The 19,934-nt window shown below is 35.4% G+C and overlaps 1 protein-coding gene across 3 annotated transcripts in view; it reads right to left on the bottom strand.

The window, feature by feature from the left end:
* Positions 1 to 10,278: 10,278 nt before the first annotated feature.
* Cdc7 (cell division cycle 7) overlaps positions 10,279 to 19,934 on the bottom strand; it is a 28,447-nt gene continuing 18,791 nt past the window's right edge. For all 3 annotated transcript variants that reach the window (XM_046461632.2, XM_046461637.2, XM_046461622.2), the window contains exons 9-12: positions 19,345 to 19,523; positions 18,461 to 18,543; positions 15,923 to 16,072; positions 10,279 to 12,109 (exon numbers count right to left, since the gene is read on the bottom strand). In XM_046461632.2, coding sequence (XP_046317588.1) covers positions 11,718 to 12,109; positions 15,923 to 16,072; positions 18,461 to 18,543; positions 19,345 to 19,523 — 804 coding nt within the window. In that variant the 3' untranslated portion in view covers positions 10,279 to 11,717. The remainder of the gene's footprint in view (positions 12,110 to 15,922; positions 16,073 to 18,460; positions 18,544 to 19,344; positions 19,524 to 19,934) is intronic.

Here is a 19,934-nt window from a genome sequence, read left to right as displayed (position 1 = left end):
CACTCACCCCTTTATTTACTGATAAGGTAATCATGGCTTATTAAATCTCTTATGCATGTCCTGGGTGTGTACTCCTGTGTACTTTTAGATCTCTGCTAAAGCAGTAAGAGAGCCTAGACTATTTCATCATCATATGGTCAAGTCTTGGTGGCTGTGCCCTATGATAAAAGCCTGGGTTAAGCTCCAAAAGGACAAGAACCAGAGGAATGAGGGTCTGTGTTAGATATTGGGGAGGGACAAAGAAGAGACACAAGTACTTTAGGGTTCTTCTGACATAGTTGGGGAATTCAAAAACACAAAATGCCAGATATCACACAAGGCAACAATTAACAAGAACTGCCTGTTAGATATGATCATATCAACATTTCTGAAACCCAGTTCATCATTTCTGCCCAGTTATCTTCTTAGACTCATATTGGAAGTGCCTTCTCCTCAGACACCTGCATACATTAATAGCAGTATCATCCTCCAGTCACAAAGGCTTAAAACATTCAAGTTAGTTTTTATTCCCACATTTCCATCAACCCCATATCCAGTTAATTATAGGTCCCACTGATCTGATCCTTAAATTCTACCTTTTCCTGACTAAAGACATCAGGGTAGTATTCCTAATATATAACTCTTACCATTCCCCTGCTCAAAATCCTTTGGGTTGCTGCAAAATATCATTTGCATAATGAAACACAAGCTCCTTATGATCTACATCCAATTCCTTCCTTCTTTCCTGAAACTATCTTATGTGATTTATTAACCATGATTTTAACTTTTTATGTTTTGATACTTTGACATCTGAATTGACTCTGGAGGGAACCCCCCCCCCCCGCCCCCAACACACCCATCCAGGGCTAGCCAATGCTTAGAGATAGTAAACTGCTAGCCCTGGACATACCTTTCAAATGCAGAACAACCCACCCCACTTTCCCCAACACCTAATCTATGGGTCCTTTGCACCCATGGTCACTAGTCCCCTGCTCTAATCATCCAAGGGCCAGTTAACAGGTAACTAGGGATAATCCCTATTCCCCTAAATTGGTTGAAGTCATCAAAACTAGCCAATCCTGAACTGTTAACTCCTCTTTGTCTGATCCTTCCCACAGAAATCACCATCAAGGCTTCTGCCCTTATTTTCTTTTGCTCCTTTTGTCTCATTAGTGCTTCCCTCTGTGGCCCCTTGCAATATGTCATGCCTCCTCTTGGGATCTGTGAGTATAAATTAACAGCCATCTCTCTGTTGACCTTGTTATATAATATTATAAATACCTATATTTTAATATAAGGAACTCTATCCTCCAGAAGTAGTCCTCTGTTCCCCAAACAGGACCCTGCTTTCCGATGTCTATATTTCCTCATTTTCAAATAAACTTCCTTTGCGACTACTGCACTTTATAATTCTATCCATTCTTCAGTGTATTCTCACAAGCATTGTCTTAAAACCCCGGTAATGAAGATGAGTATGTGAATTACAAGTTAGTGACTATTGTATGCCACATGGCAAGTTGAAGGCAATGTCAGGCCTTGGAGCCTCACAGGCTTTCTTTGCAACCTTCTCAATCATTGCATTGGCTCAGATCCTCTGAATGTGTGCAACAGAAGTAGACTTTAATCAGCTTGAGCACAAAAGGGATTTCCTGGAAGGATGATGGGGAAGCTCACAGAATTGAAAAAGAGCTGAAGGAACGGACCTCAGGTGAAGTGGGAACAAGTGATGAGTCTCTGAATTTCCCTTCATGATCTGTCTTAAATAGGACTCAAATCAAACCTACTCTCCTTAAAGTTTCAAATATCTGGAAGTGACATTTTGAGGCATCCAGCCAATTAGATGTAATCCCTAGATCAATGAGCTATAGTAAGATGTGTTTGAGAGGTAGGGAAGGGTCCCAGAACACCAATGTGATCAGTGGAGTACTATGCTTATGTATTAGAATTTCCCAAAGAAAATGGAATGGTTGACACCTGGGCGTACACCCCAATTCAAGTCTCTTACAACTTCCTAATGTAGCAAACACTTAAGTCTTCTACACCCAGTTGGGCAGTAGACAGATTAAAACAGCTCCAAAGCAAAGCAATTTTAACAGTTGAATAAATAGTCACTGGACACAATTCTATACAAAAAACTAGCTAGATACTGTGTGGAGAAAGTGATGAAATTGGGCTCTGAAAATTAGTTAAGACCTGGCAACTGTTCAAGGATAAGATAGGCATGCAAACCAGGATAAAGGCAGGCAGGGTAAAGGAAGTGATGTTACTAAAAGTCATGCTCCTAAAAGAATACTACGAGGTTTTACAATATGAACAAATTCCCTAAAGTCTACATCCAGAGAAAAACCGAAAAGCTAAAGTCCAGATTTTCCTTCTTATTGAAACTTCATCTTATGCTGAAAAACTATACATGACTCTATGTGGAAAGGAACTCAATGTTCTTCTTTCCACCTACTGCAGCCAGATGCCAATTTAAACACCTGCCACCCCTTGACTGTAATTAGGGAAGCTCTGGGGTCAGCCCCTACTCAGATGACTAAATAAACACTGTATCTGGGGAAAAAAAGAAATTACCAAGAGTCTTGCCTATACTTCTATGAAGATTTCAGATGCTCCATCAAGGAGAAATTTCTGAAAGTCTTTGAGCACAGCAAGGATAAAGTATTTTAGAATGCTTGATGATAGGGTTAAGCATAGAGTTCTTAGCCAATAACATTACGATACAAGGAGAGTTTGCCACAACATTTCATAACCAAGTGCAGCCCCAAGGCCACGTTGTTGCAACATATTTGGATCCATCTCACATTGTAGTGATGAGAGAGCGTGAAGAATTTAACAATCTTAAACTCATTGGTATTATCAAAATGATCTTCTTTATTGAAAGCAGCAAGGTATATCTCACAACTTCTCAAAGTCAAAGATCAAGTTAAAATTTTTTTTTTTAAATATTTATTTATTTTTTTTAGTTTTCGGCGGACACAACATGTTTGTTTGTACGTGGTGCTGAGGATCGAACCCGGGCCGCACACATGCCAGGCGAGCGCGCTACCGCTTGAGCCACATCCCCAGCCCTCAAGTTAAAAATTTGATATGGGGGTGGAAAAATGCAAAAGCTTCTTCACTTACTCCAGAGGCACAAGAGGAGATGGGCCATGAAGAACACAGGGAGAGGGAAAGCTGAAAAAGGAAATTATGCAGGGAAGAGGTACATTATCTGCATTATTTCTACTGTTGAAGTGGGGGAAAGTGAGGGCAACAGAACCCTCTCACCTTTAACAGCAGAAAGATAATCTGTTGATTAAGGGAGAAAATCAGTTAATCTTTCTACAGGTCCACTATGCTTCAGTTACTGCTGCATTTTCTTTGACTTGTGAACCTACAGATAGGGAAGCCTCCAGTATTTGTACTTGTAAATTACAACTTAAAAGGTATGGCAGACATCTCCTCGTTCTTAATACATATGTATGTCTCATCTTTAGAACTTAGTTTCTTTTAGCCTAATGTTCAGCCTCCACTGCTGAGTTGAAAAATAGCTGAATGGAAACAATTTCATGTGGCTCAACTTGATACATAAATTCACTGTAAATTATGTTAAGTGTACTGTTAAATAAAAATATTAAAAATTGTGAACTTGCTTTGTCATCTTGTCATTAAAAATATCTATCTATATATCTCACATTGAGATCCTTAAAAAAAAAATAAATGGAAGTGACCAAGGCCCTTCTTGGCTAGAGCCAGTTTCTACCTTTATCCTGAAGCCTTCACAGAGCAGAGAAGGCCTCATGAGAATCATTTGATGCTCAACACCAAGAGCACTTCCCATGTAGCAAGTCTTTTTTTTTTTTCCCTTAAATGTTGCACCTCCACCTCATTTTTTTTTCTTTTTGTGATACTGGGTATTTAAGTTACATCCTACTCCTTTTTAATTTTTATTTTGAGAAAGGGTCTCACTGAGTTGCTGAGGCTGGACTTGAAATTGGATCCACCTGCCTCAGCATTTGGAGTAGCTGGTATTACTGACACATGTTGCTGTGCCCAGCTTCAGCTTCATTTCTAGTTAACTACCTAAATCAATAAAGGCTGTCCTACTGCATATTTTTTATATCACTGCATCTGTTTGGCCACCAGACTGCAAACATATCTTCTCTCTCTTTAAATGTTCAATGGCCTCTCCAAACTTGCTCTGCAAACTATATTTAACCTCCTACAAAGTTTGACATGAATTCTAAATTCACTCACTGAAAATTTAGGCCAACATAAAACTTAGTGAAATTGCTATCAGAAGTTTCTCTGGCTGACTCTGCATATAGATGCTGCTGTAGCAAAGACAGACTGATAACAGGTATAGAGTCCTGCTATCATTTCTCCTCACTCATCTCCAACAAAGATTATGTTTGCTGCAGGTATGCTGTGTATATGCATATAGCATAGCTATATACGTGCTTATTTTTAAATGAATATTCATGGAAGCCTGATGATGTGTCAGGCACTGGAGATACAATGTGCATGAACTAGATAAGTCTTGTCACGGAGCTCACAATCTAGTGGGTAATACAGACAAGAGGGAATGATAATATGTTAAGTGTCATAATAGGAAGGATCAAAGGTGACTAAGGTCCTATGGAAGCAGCCATCCATTCCACAGGGTTGTGTCTACCTGTGCCAAGCACTATTTAGGTGCCAGAAGGAGAGATAACTGGGAGGCTCATTTGAGCAGGGTACTTACTTAATGAGGAACAGGATGCTAAGGAGCAGGATAGAGACAGTCACCTGGACTCAGAATGAGAGGTCAGGGAAGTCTTACTGATTGCAGTGATGCCTGAATTAAGACCTGAAGGATGGAATAGTCAGCCAAGTGAGGAAGTCTGCAACTAAGGGGAAAGTGCTCTAGGCAGAGCAAAACAGGACATGCAAAATACTAGAAGAGAAGGAACAAAAGAGATGAAAAGTTTGGAAAAGATGAGGGGGTAGTCAATAACCACTAGCTACCCCTATGCCTGAAAACATTTGTTTCAAATGTGCAGGGGCCAGTTTATTCATTTTTTTTTTTTCCTTTTAGAAGCCTTATTGATATACCAGTCAAAAGATGTCTACATACCTTGCAAAACATGCCAAAGGAATTTCTGCCATCTGGTGGGCAGAGAGAACATCACAATGCACAGAAAATCACTACTATAGTTTTTAGAATCATGGTATCTCAGATGGTGACATTTCCACTCAATGGTATAAAAGCCCTGATGTATGTAACTACATTCTCAGGCAATGCTCTCCTGTATGAAAAGATGAAGGAAGCTAGGGGAAGGGAAACAGTTATGTACTTGTACCAACACTATACTCATACAATCCTACATATAATCCTGCATAGTCTCATACAATCCTACAAATAGCAGGTGCATGTACCCCATTTTGCAGCTGAAGAAACTGAGATTCAGTTTAAGAAAGAGCCAGTCTTGGCTGAGTGCTTCATGTTATGCTACCTGCAGTCAGGGTTTATTTTTTAATCATTAAAAGATGAAGCAGGAGGCATGAAAATGCTCCCCAGTTGTGTGTGACATTTATACTTTAAAATACATTTATACTTTTAAATGTATACCTCAGAGAAATTACTGAAGTCCCCATGTGATGCTCAAAGACATTGGAAAAATCTTAGAAATAAACATGTCAGTTAGTCCCCCAAAGCAGAGTTAGCCTCAGAGGCCACATTACAAGGGACATATTATCAAAGCTAAAAAACTGGAATGCATTTCTAACAATTTCATAGTACTTTTGGTTTAATGTCAGAAATGCAATTTGGAAGTAGAAATGCTGGAATTCCCAGAACACATAAGTTTTTGGAATTAAATCTATTTCAGAAAAATCCAGGATAAATAGGATCCCGTATGTATGAAGATGAATTATATCAGCAAAATCAAGTGTGCACATTATGCTTTCCCATGATATAACTTATTTGTGAGTCCTTAAAACAAATTTTTTATTGTTATAGTGTTTGGCACAGAAATAGGAGTGAAGAACATGACTATAATAATTATGAAATTTTTTGCTTACTCGCCTCTTGTACAAGGATATGAAGGGTTATAGATAAAATGTCCACCCAATGGAAAGAGCACCAAGATGGAACAGAGGAATTACTAGATAGATAGGAGGGGGATGGGGCAGCTGAGAAGCCTTAGGAGGGATCACCAAGGGAAACAGGCTAAGCCTTCGGATGCTTAAGAATTAAAGGGTGTATTTTTAGACTGGTAGTATTCTTGGAACTACGGGGTCAGGTTCCTAGTTAACCCAAAAATTTTGACTGAATAGGAGACTTTAAAGTGTTGTTAGAGACCTTAACTTCTTAAATTTATGTACAGGAAGTCAAGGAAATGATATTTGGACTGATCAGGGAAGGTTTTGTAGAAGGCAGTGAATTTCTGGTGGCCCGATAAGAATGAAAGCATTTGGGATACACAGATTGGAAGGACAAACATTAGAGATAATGGCAACTACAAAGTTCAAAGACGACTTTGGCTTAGTATTTTGCCAAGAAAGCAAATTAATTAAATGTAACTTAAAAGCATTCACTTGACTAATATTTATTGAGCACCCAACTCAATAAATGCCAGGCACTAGTCACAACTTATAGGGGAGAACAAGAAAGATATTTTCTCATAATATATAACAGAGATGTACGCTGTTGTTTTTAATTTTTTTAAACATAAAACTCATGTTTACAGGCTGGGGTTGTGGCTCAGTGGTAACACACTTGCCTAGCATGTGTGAGGCACTGGGTTCAATTCTCAGCACCACATATAAAAAATAAATGAATAAAGGTCCATCAATAACTAATTAAAATTTTTTTAAAAGTAATGTTTACTTTTTGTGAAGTTTAAAATTTTTATGTGATCATTTACCTGCGGAGTTTTAAAATAAATCAAGATCAAAGAAAGGTACTCACAGAACACCAGGTATTCATTTAATGGAAAGTGTATGTGGTGCTGAGGTTGGTGGCACATGCCTATAATCCCAGTGACTGAGGCGGCAAAATCAATTGAGGGCTACCTCAGTAACTTAGTGAGACTCTGTATCCAAATAAAATAAAGAGGACTGGCATGTAGCTCATAATTAGAGTGCCAGTGGGTTCCATTTTACTTCAGTAAAATAATTTAAAAAATAAAGGAGCTATGGTTATGCTTGCTAAAAGTTACTCATATGCATAGTGTGATTGGTTTTGTTTTTAATCAGAGCTTTTGGGTACAGGAAGATAGTGATCAGCAACATGCCAGAAGAAATGCAGAAATTTCTACATGGTAAAAAAATGAGTGTCTAGAGAGCTTTAGAAGTAACTGGATTCCCCAGGCCCCTGCTCCTCTTTCTTAAGGACAGAGATAAAATAACAACAATGTGAGGCCACAGAGGCATACATCTGTTTCTGATTTCTTTGTCTTGTCCTAGTTGGAAGTAATTTCTAGATCATATGCTACAGTCTCAGAAAAGTTACAGAAGGAATTCACACAAAGGGCAAATACATAATTAAATACACATACAAAAACACACCATCAATAGAATGTAGATAAGGAACATATGCAGAACTTCTGATTAGGATGAAATCATCCGATGGTTCTTTAATTTTCTGATTTGTGCAACTAGCCCAAGTGTTCAGTATTTACTGATATCAGGATGTCAGAAATCCATCCCTTGATCCATCTTCTTAGTTTCCTACTAGACTGGCATTGGCATTTTGGAAGTTTGGAACTAGAGATGAATCTACAAGTTACTTATTCCTTATTTTCCTTTGTGTTAGAATTAAATTTCCTAGTTCTAAACCTGGTACTTTTCTTAAAGAATTGCTTCAGTAAGGTCCAAGATGGAATCTGCTTAATGGCAAGGACCTCAAGTGTTAAACTAAAAAATATATTTGCACTTGGGGCCTACTTAAATAGAAATTCTAAATCATTCACATCTGTTTTCTAGTCACCTTTCTTGCCTTATTTAAAAACAACAACTTTTGTTGTTGTTGTTGTTGTTTCTTTGTTTTCTTTTTTTGTGGTGCTGAGAACTAAACCCAGGGCCTCATGCATACTAGGCAAGTGCCCTAGCACTGAGCTACCCCCCAGCCCCCACACATACCATCTTTTGACTTTTTTTTTAAAAAACTCATCCTTTTGAATTCTTTTCTATAAATTGTTAAATGTTTTAAGCACTCAAAACAGAGGTCAAGGATAATTTTATCCTTTTAGTTCATTCTCTTCTATGAAAAAAATTAGCAGGTCAAATTAAACTCTTAAATTAAGTTGCAATTTCTTTTCTGGACTTTATTTTTAGAATTTTCTCACCCAATTCAAATTGCTCTTCTAAGATCATGCTTTTTAACTTTAGATTATATATCTAAAACATCATTATTTATTAAATGCTTGCCTTACTACTGGCTTTTGAGGTTACACTGTTGAAAACCTTGCTGTAATTTGACCCAGCATTAACTAATTCTGATTACTTATTTGGTACATGGTGGATAATGTTGACCTTTCAAGGAAGGAGTTTAACACATAATTTGACAAAATTAGGAAATGACAGCATCAGTTCTAAGAATATAGAAAAAAAGAATTTGAGGAGAGAGTTGACAATGTCTGGTGTTAGATACCGTGTTCTTTAAAGACCAAAGACAACATGCACCAATGTAGGCGGAAACAATACATCTGCAGACACTGGCAGACAGCATTACCCGCCGAATTTGGCCAGTTTCTTAAGATAAATAACTTTTTGGTGACGTGCAGGGCTGAAATTACATAAACAACAGAAATTACTAAGCCTAAGCCAGCAAGTTTTGTGAGTTTTAAGCTTTTATGCAATCAATACCCTGACATCTGTACCACAATTCTGTCCCTAAAATACTGATGCCAGAAACTAAAATATTAACATTACTTGTTGACTTTTGTTCAGATTTTGAAATAAACTAAATTTAATTCTTTGGAACAACCATCTTAAGCCACATTTTTATTTAGATCATTAAGACAACCATAATCATCTCCTTATATGGAAAAGTTTCATTAAAAATGCTAGAGAGCTGCAGCCTGTTTCAAAAACCAATACTTGTAGCTTGTTATACTAACAGTTCCAATGTCTAACCATTATAAATGAAAACACCCTTAACGGTTTTATCTCAAGAGTCTGACTAGTAAGAATTTTAAAAGGCTGACAATGAAAAATAGCTGAATATTCCAGGAACTTCTATAATAATAGGAAATGGCATTAACTCATTACCTTCTTAATCTTTCTCCAGAAATGACTATTTTGTCTGATTAAAATATATGAGGGAGGTAACTGCCATTATAAAATGGTATCCGGTATGAATTACAGTGGATGGGGTAGAGAGAGAAGATGGGAGGGGAGGGAGGGGGGATGGTAGAGGATAGGAAAGGTAGCAGAATACAACAGTTACTAATAGGGCATTATGTAAAAATGTGGATGTGTAACCGATGTGATTCTGCAATCTGTATTTGGGGTAAAATTGGGAGTTCATAACCAACTTGAATCTAATGTATGAAATATGATATGTCAAGAGCTTTATAATGTTTTGAACAACCAATAAAAAAAATTAAAAAAAATAAAATAAAATGGTATCCGGAAGGCTTAGAAACTGCAAGAATAGGTATACGGAAGTCCCTTATTAGTTTTATCCAGCACATTGGGAATGTGTTTGCCAAACTGAGGCAACATTCTCCAGTGGAACTGAAATATACCAGGAGCAAATTTGTAATATTAGATATTTTTAAAAAGATCTTTTACCTCCCTCCTTGAATATCAACAAAGTCTGTACCAACAGAAAATTAAAACAACAGCTCTGAATTCTAAACTTTCTTAAAAAATGTCTTCCTCCCTTGTTCTTCTGGGTAGTTAATTTTTTATTCCTCTTAATTTTCTGAGGATATGTGAGTCAAAAATCTTAGCTAAGATTTCACTTTGGTTACTGAGGTTTACTGTTTTATAATTTGTGATAAATATCCTACAAATTAAGTCAATTAGCAGCTTTTTAATTAAAAAATCAATAAATCATATATTACATTTGAGCCAGGTCAGTATTTGTTTACCTACTATCCACTATTTGCTTAAAAGAGATGTTTCATTAATCTCAGAATAAAATTACTCCCAGTAGTCAAATTTTTTTTGGCATTTTCCTCCCTTTCTTCTAAGAGAAGGGGTATTGCTATATTGTTCATGATAGCCCAAATTCTTGGACTAAAGTGATCCTATTGCCTTGTCCCCAAAGTAGGCACATGCCATACAAGACTGGCTTAAACAATCATTTTTAAAATCAGTCTGATATAAAAATACAAAAGGATAGCTTTATTAAACATTCAAATTCAAAAAGGATTATAGCATAAGACAGCAGATCAAAAGCCATGGTGTATACATATATATACATATATATAAAATAGTGTACACACACAAACACACACACGCACACACAAACAATTATCTACATTTACCAAGTATCTGATTAGGTAGCTATACTGACCTGTCAATGCTCAAAATAATGAAGTAAATATCTGTCCCTAATCTGTTTTTATAATTTATTAATCTCAGATCTACTCCTCCAGACTTATTTCCCATAGGAAGTTTGTGATGCTGTACACATCATGCTACATGCTCTACATATCATTTTGGAATGTAAATAATATATAAACTTCTATCTTAGGTCCCTTCCCACTTTGCCTCCTTCATTATCTCTTTTCCCAATCCACCTAAAACTCCAATAATCATTCTTCACTAAATAAGACCAACTTAGTTAAAACAGGGTATAGAAATCTGGAGGGCTCTAGATAGAGGAAAAATCTCCAGTAATATTTTCAATTCTGTATTTATTTTTCCTTTGGGCAGCTACCTAATAATATTAAGATGATGTAAAAAAAAAAAAAAAAAAAAAAAAAGAAAGAAAGAAAAAGAAAAACATACACATTCAAAAGAGAAAAGGATAAGCATTTTAGACTATTAATACTCACCTTAGTCCTAAAGGCTTTCCCTTATCAACCAATGTGTATATTATTACTTTTAAGTTCCCAACTGAACATAAAACATTTAATACAACACCCAGAAACTTTATGGTAAATGCCATATGATTTCCAAAGTGACTATGTTAGGTGAGGACAAAGAAAGAAAAATAAATAACACAATTTACACAAAAATGTGTTCATGAAATACTTTTTTTAAATGGACAAATTCAATTTTAAGTGATATTTTGCCCCACGACCAACACTTCCTTACTGTCTTACTGTTCATAAAAGATATCCTCTAAGAAAGGAAATTATCTTTATCTATAAAACTGTTAAGAGTTCTAGCACCATTTTGAACTTTTCAAAAGGACAGAGCTTATACTCTTAAGGAATCAGTAAACTAAGTCTTTTGACTCATTTGATCCCTATCACACCCATTAATTTTAATACTTTCACCTTGAACGCATGTGCTAGGCTAAAACTACTCTTTTTTTTTTTTTTTTTGCATATGGCAGTGAAAAATTTTAGAGAAACTAAAGGTCTGATTTTACTTGTATTGATTTAACTCAAAGATTATGCTATCTGTCCAAAAAATTCTCCCAGATATGTTAGAGTAATCTTAATCTCTATTTTATGACCTGTCATGAGAGCAGATAATAACATTTTAAAATAAATTATTTACCCTATTCTGGTATCAACAAGAACATACAGCTATTACAAAAACTCTTCACCTCACAATACACAACAGTAACATTAAATGAAATACCACCATCACAAGCTCATATCTTTAAAAAATGGATGTAACAAAGCTTCTTCTGCTGTTATTCTGGAAGCTGGATTTAAGTCTAGAAGTTTATCAAGCAGGTCATAAGCTTCATCAGGTACCTCATCCCAGCCTTCTAAATTGGTATTACATTCATCACAACTACTGCCACAGCCATTATTATCCCTTTTACATAATGAATTCCCTAAGTGTTGTGCCTGGTATGTTTGTATGATGTAAGAAGCTTTCTGGTCAGTCTTCTCTGAAAAGGATGGGTCATACATACATCCTTGACTATCACTTGTTAATCTGGAAGTGTTAGAATCTCGACCCCTGAGTCTCTCACAGAGTTTCCTTAAGTCTTGTGCTGGGACTTCTTTGCTACATAATATTGATTTGCCTAAAAGAAAAAACAAAAATACATACACACATATTTCATTATATTATTTGCATATATCAAAAGCATCTGTCATGGGAAAGAGGCAAGTCCAGCCATGTGCTTTATGAGTATATACATATATATGCATACACACAGAATATTAACACAGAGCACCACATGCATTTTTTTTCTGGTGGGGGTAGTGGAAATTGAACCCAGGGGTGCTTTATCACTGAGCTATATCCCCAGCCCTTTTTGTTTTTTTATTTTGAGAAAGGGTACTGCTAAATTGCTAAGGCTGCCCTCGAACTTGCAATCCTCCTGCCTCAGCCTTCTGAGCCACTGGGATTAAGAGCATGCAATAAGGTGTCTAGCTACAACATCCTATTTTTAAGTTGTATTTGAACTACATAATTGAAGGCCAAACCATAAAGTGGGAAATAGTAAGTAGAAAGCAGCAACTTACTGAGCTATGCCAGGTCTCACTTGACTCTGCCCACTTCTCCAGCTTTCCTTTATTCTTTTGTAATCTTTAGCTGCAGCACTCCACCCTCCATCCTACCTCCCATCCTCTATGCTTTTAAGCACTCCACACCCTCGTGTGCCCAGGAGGCTCCCATATACATCTTCACCTTACTCAAGAAGCCCCTCTGTGATGACACTCCAGATGCAACTGATCATGTTAAACTTCTGTCATTTCCTGGGAAGAGTTCTATTATTATTTTTTTTTTTTTTTGGCTGGCTCCACCTGCTCTACTTATTTATTTATTTATTTATATTTTTTTTTACATGCGCTCTTATTATTATTATTTTTTGCATTACAATTCTTAATACACCTTTATACCACAATTTATCATACCACTGTATACAAGATATGTTGATACCAAATTCACATCTTCATACATGTATTTTGTACAACAATGAGGGTCTCTCTCCTTCCACCATCCATGCAATTCCCCTTCTCTCTCCCTTTCCCTCGAATCCCTCTTCCCTGGCTACATTACATTGTAATTGACAAAATGTATGTATGTCTTACCTACTAGATAATGTATTCTTTCAAGATAGGGAATGTCCTATTTATTTTTGAACCCCCAAAACCTATACAATGCCTGGTACCTGCTAGTTGCTCAGTTAATGTCTGTTAGACTGAACAAAAAGGCATTGTTCATTTGAACATCTGTATTCAAATGTCACACTCTTAGAGGTACTGGTTTTATTCAACCTATCCTAAATGGCTGAGCTCTCTCCCTTTCTCCTCATCTTTTTCAGTACCATTCACTTGTTAGTAAATATTTACTTTCTTGCCCTCATTAGAGAGGGTATTTAAGCTCTATAAAAGCAGAAACTCACAACAGTACCTGGCATATAAAGTCCCAATAAGGTTTCTCAATGAATTAACAAGCAAATTAGATCTCAAGTTTCTAAAACATAAATGTATTTATAAAATAATTTACCATCAGCTTATTATCAGACACAGGGAAACATAAGTTACGCACACAAATAGGTAACTGTATGCTAATTGCTAATTTCCTTATTAAACAGAAATGTGGCTCTAAATGATTAGCATAACATTTAGATCTCTTTCTGGAGTATGCAGATTATAAACAAAGCAATTTGGATGAAGTTACCTTTACATATTCTGAGACTGATGTAACAGGGCAGGAAAAAGTGGGGAGGATGACCCCAAGGAAAAACAAAAGGAAACAAATGACTACCAGCTAAGTATGGTGAGGACACCACAGGCCAATTCTTCTTTACTTTTAAATCTATCATTTCTATCATTATCTCTAGAAAATTCTAGCCAGAGGAGAATAGTCACATAGTTTTGATTTATTAGCTTGCTCTGAAGTCATGAAATAAAAACAGTATATAGCACATCCCAAGCAGTACAATATGCTTAAAATTATTTTTGTACATGACTAAAGAGTACATTTAAACTATTCAGGGAGAATAATTTACACTAGTACATTCAATCAAAATGCATTTTGTTACAGACTGCTATCTGTCAGGCATTTGTTTTAGCTCAAAGTTTTCTTTTGAAATTATTCAATAGAATTCAATGAGTATTTAATGATGACCTAAAATGGGGCCAGGTCTAAAGCTGAGGATAATGGGGTAGGTTTTATATATATTTTATATATATATATAAGAGAAGCAGAGGTACACTCACTGCTATCTCAGGCAAGTCATCTCTTTATGTTCTAAAGGAGAACATAGTTTTGTGTATTTAAATTTTGAGCTTTATTAGTCAGCTCAAAGTTATAAAATGCTCTAAAAACTAAAAAGTTATGCTTAAAAAAAAGACAAGTACCATAGAGCACTATTATTTTTTAAAATGAGAACAATATAAATTTCTAAGAAGCCCTTGTGTGATATCTGATATTTGCTCTGAAGTATTTTTGTGTCAGATGTACTTTAATTTGTGGCTCTCATTACATCTTTGACTATCAATGGGGGAAGAGTCAAGCTCAACAAAATGTTGTAGTGCTGGCTGATAAACTTTATGTTCATAAACTTCTTTTAAAGATATTTAATAGTAGATAAATGTTTTCTTAATTAGTTAAGCATAAACATACTCATGTTTATTACAATGTAATACCAGTTTCAAGATAATTATTTTACATTCACAGTCATTTTTTCCTTATATGTATGCATTATTTCATCTTATTATCTTCAAATAAATTTTTCTTATAATAGGTGGAAGAAAGGTACAACATGTGAATTGACTTGGAGGCAGAGATAATTTTTGGCAAGCCTTTATTATGAAGCTTTCCTAAAATTCACCACTAAGTTTTTTTTATGGACTAGACCATAGCACTGGTGCCTAAGCAAGAGGCAATGATTTTTATGGTGGTTGACCAGAAGTGATTTACAGTCAAAATCATTTGTTTTCAAATTAACAAGCCTGGAGCCTTTTTCAGTATATTTTTCTGAATTATATTCTCAGAATGGCACAGCATTTTGGGCATATGAATTTCTTTAAACTTCTCAGATAATTCTGATTTGCATTGTTGGTTAAGACCCACCGATCCTGGGACTGAGCACATGGCAGCCCAGTTACTCTTGATGTAGGCTGATTAAAACATTGTCCATAGGGGTGTTCCATATTGTATGGTGCAAGCTGACTTAATCAGACCCTCTCCTTGGAAAGTATAAAGTCTAATTGTGCTTAGAGAGTAAATTCAAGGTGGGCATTTGAATTCATGTTGTTGGACAGAAGCTGAGAGAATTCTCATGTGTCCTATAAAGTAAACTGTATATCCCAGTCTTGAAGAAGAACCTGTGTGGAAATGACTTCCTATGTCCTATGTCCGATACACGCTTACAAAAATACTCCATCTGAAAAGGTGTTCTATTCATTTCACTTCTCTGTTACCCTACCCCTCAAAACCTGAATACTAACACACATTTCTCTTCTCTTCCAAACTATAGTCCTTATTAGGCTGTATTATAATTCTTATTATACTAAAATCAATTAAGGAGAGAACATTCTTAGTACCATGTAGAACATCTGGTAAATATTTATGTAATAAAAGTCACTAAAGTAGTTTTTATTCCTTATTCTCTTGTTTAAGATTATAAAGCTGAGCTCTAAATACTGGAGTAGTTTATTACTCTATAATTAGTAAGAGTAAATGATTACATGTAATGAGGAGAAAAGATGATAAATTATTTTCTTACGTAAATGCAATGTATTTCCAAGCAATTAAGAATTTTCTACCTATGAATAGATATATTTATAAACATTGAATATGTTTATTTGTAAAGAGAATTTTATGTTTGCAGCAAATAATCAAAGGCATCTGTTTTGTTCTATAATATAAAACTGCTTACCAAAAGTTTCTGCAGCCTGGATAGTTTCCCTGGATCCCCGAATTGTCATAATTTGAGCCAGTGCAGTTAAGTCATCACTTGCTTTATAAAATGGATATCGTCCACTGAGCAAAGAAAGGAATATGACACCTGCAGACCACATGTCAATTGCTGTAACAGAAAACAAACTTTAAAATAAATTCCAAATCTATAATTTCATCATTTATATAAAATAGTTCTCAACCTTTACTGTTCATTAAAATCATCTTGGGAGCCTTAAAAAATTCAGATGCCAAGGCTCAATCCCTCAGAGATTTTGATCAGTCTGGAGTTAGGTATTTTTAAAAAGACCCCCCAGGTGACTGTAATGTATACCCAGGATCCCTGACTCAACACCCTTGCTAAAAAATACAATGTTTTCTTTCTGGAACAATATGTTGGTAAGTTAAAAGGATATTTCATCATTAGAAAATTCTTAAGTAAACATACATTGTATAAGATCAAAAGAAACCAAAAATAGCTCTGTGGAAAAAAATCTGGGATGCCTCTCAAAAACCTATACTACAGTAATGTTTTTTCATTCTAGTGAAAAGTACTGAACATTAGAAGCTCTTCTTCAGCCAGATGTTAACATCAACTACTATAGAAACTTTCATCTCTGGAATTCTGGCAGTTAAGATTAAGACTAGTTCAGCTTTAGCCATAGGTTCAATACACAGGACCACCTAAAACAAAACAAAACAAAACAAAACACATCCAGCTCAGCTTCATGTTAAAAAGCTCATTTTTCTCTGAATTGTTCAATTTTTAGTATTATCAACTTATTGCTCTCTATTCCCTTGGCCACCGATCATTTGCCTTTCTTAGTTCTATTTATATCTTTAACTACTCCTTCAATGTTTGTGCCAAGGCTTCAGTGCCAAGGATCCTCAGAATTCCAATCTATTCCTCTGTTATATTCTCCCTTATTGTTTCATCCATCATACAGCTTCAACTACCACTTATTTAATGATGATATGCTGTATTTCCAGCCCAGCTCCTTCCCTGAACTTTAGACTTAACTTTTATTCTGCTAGATGTCTGGAAATGCCACAAAAATCTCAAACCAAATTATGCTGCATTCCAACTTTATCTTCCTTTATAAACCAGTTCCCTTTCCTTTATTCTCCATAATGGTTACTGACAGTACCCAAGTCCTCAAGTTAGTAATCTGGTAAACATCCTGAATGCCTTCTGCCCCCCTACCCCTGACAGCTCACCTCCCCACACCAAATTCAACATTCAATTTCCTCTCAAGTCTGGTCTTTCCAATCCTTCATTTTTCTTTTCATTTCTTGTACCAAGTTTCCCTTTCATATTTTCATCATCTTTCACTAAAGAGCCTCTAAAATCTATTTCTCTGTATACCTGCCTGAATGATGCATCTAGAATACAATATTACCATCTCTTTCTCTTGAACAGCTTTCTATAGTATAAAACCCAAGCTGTTTAAAAGTGTGATCTGACCTTGTATACCTCTTTATAGGTTTATTTCTAACCATTTCTCATCTTGTATCTTATATTCTAGCAATACTAAACTTTAATAGTTTCCTTTATGGCTAGACTATGCTGTTTCAGTTCCTCAGTTCACACCTCAACACTAATCCTCTACCCCAATTCAGAGTCTTATCTCAGAGGTCATCTCTTCCATTAACTTCCTTTCATAATCCCTTTGAGTTAAAATAAATACCTCTGAAATACTTTGAATAGGTTTTATCATCATGCTCAACACATTATTTTATAATTATTTGAGAATGTGTACTAACCAGAGGGTGAGCGGTCTCATTCATTTTTGCATCATTAGCAAGCACAGAACAGACATACAATGAATGAATGCATTATTTCAAAGCCTATAATCCAAGTGAATAACAGGGTTCATCTATTCATTCAACAAAATGTTTCCTGGTCTCTAGCTCCATAACAACATTTTTTAAAAAAATTATAATTATTAGCATTTATTAACTGCACCAAATAATGGGTTTCACAGTAACAATTTCAAATATGTGTATAAGGTACTTTGATTGTATCCACTCTATTACACTCTTTCCCCCATCCCCCTAGTCACCCTCTCCCTCCCCAGTAGTCAGTCCCCCTTCTACTTTTACATGCCAACTTTAGATTTTCTTTATTCCTTTAAAAAAAATTTTAACAGCTATTATTATTGTTTCCATAATAACAAAAAATAATTTCAATCAAACACAATTTTACCTGCACCACAGAAAACTTTTGAGGTATTAAGTAAGCAGATGAAATGCTGCAAATCTAAAGTTGGCAAAAAATTCAACACAATTTCCCCCCCAAGAGTGACAAAATACACTGTATGTTTTCTTTTTTTAAAGCAACATTAGGATGAGAAACTTTCAGACGAATGGCATTATCTCAAAAATGGGAATGTCTCATTGCTAGAACTACTTAATAATTTAATTAAAGCAGGAGAGTTCAATATTAGCCATACAGAAAGATCATAAAATATATCTAAACAATTCATTTGAACATACCTGTATTTCCAGTACAACATACCTGTAGTTTGATTAGGGCACTTTGTCAATACCTCTGGTGCTCTGAATCCTGGTGTACCTGCCCTTGGGGCAACCTGCTGACGCCTTAAGATGAAGAAATAAAATTTCTCTAGTTACATTACGCTATTTAAGTACAAAGAATAGTAGTTGTCAATTTGTTAGTTCACAGTGAATTTTGCCTTGATACTGACATATTTATTAAAAGCAAATGATAACCTAGTGTGATGAGCATCCTTATTTTGCCTCTACTGGTCACCCCCACTCTTCCTGAGTTCTCTCGCCTTATTCCAGAAGGATCTTAAGGTAATTTCCAAGCATGAAAAGATGGTAGTTGATATAAGCCATAATAGAAAAATAGATCACAAAAGGAATTTGTATGAAAATTCATTTGTTTGGGGATGATTAATTATCAACATACTTACTCAACTATATACTTGAGTTAATCAGGATATGCTCTACAAAAGTCAAGTCTTAAAGGAAAGGGAGAAATTTATGAAGCAAAGAGCTGCAGGTGTAAGAAAGGAGCTCTATTATTTGTACCCAATTATACCACACAGGCAGAAAGAAACAGAGAAAACAGAAAAGATGACATTAGCAAGCAAAATGTGCAAATTAAATTTCTAAAAAAGTTACTCTCTATCTCCCCATATTTGCAATAAAAGAGCAAATGTGTTTCTCAAAGAGCATATGCATGTTAAATGAATAATATGTGACAATAGTTATCATTTGCTCTTCAAGGTATTGTTCTACATCAATGCCTGTGTAGTTCATAGATCTGTGTTATTCCTTTCACTCAGTAAATCAATTGCCCACCAAAATTAATGCAATTTCTAATCTTGTCTGACAGCATGCTGGTGATTTTATAGTGGCATCACAACGCATTACCTTGAAAGGCAAATACTGCAAACTTTATCTGTTGCATAGCAGTCACAGGTCAGGTTAGCTGGGTAAGAACTGGCAGTTTTCTTTATTACACCACTATTCATAACTTTTGTAGAAACTGGCTTCTTTTTTGTTGGTAACTTTCTTGATATTACATCCATAGTCTTTGATTGCTTTACAAGCTACAAAAGAAAAGTCGTATTTTCTATTTTCATGACATTTAACATGATGCCTTCATAAGCTAGTATGGCAGAAAGCAACAGCAAAAGCACAATTATTTTTGTGGTGCTAGGGATCAAACACAGGGCCTTGCACAAATGAGGCAAGCACCTTACCACTGAGCTATAACTCCAGTTCCAGCCTAATAAGAACTTTCAAAAATGGCTGAATTCTGTTGGACTATAAATAAAAGTTTAAGGTCTTTTTCTGTTGAATAAACTTAAGTTTACTAATTAATTTGGTAAATATTTGACTTTATTAGAATTTCTCCCAATATATTACACAAATATAACAGTTATGTTCTAGTGTCTAACTCCATTTCAGAACTGTAAACTGCACATTTACCGTGGCTAAAATCAGAATTTTAATTTGTT

This window comes from Marmota monax, unplaced genomic scaffold (genome assembly GCF_021218885.2).
Source record: "Marmota monax isolate L192 unplaced genomic scaffold, Marmota_monax_Labrador192_F-V1.1 WCK01_AAM20220418_F8-fsc00070, whole genome shotgun sequence".
Classification (NCBI taxonomy): Eukaryota; Metazoa; Chordata; class Mammalia; order Rodentia; family Sciuridae; genus Marmota; species Marmota monax.
The sequence above is the reverse complement of the archived record's forward strand: the minus strand, read 5'-3'. Positions and strand labels throughout refer to the sequence as shown.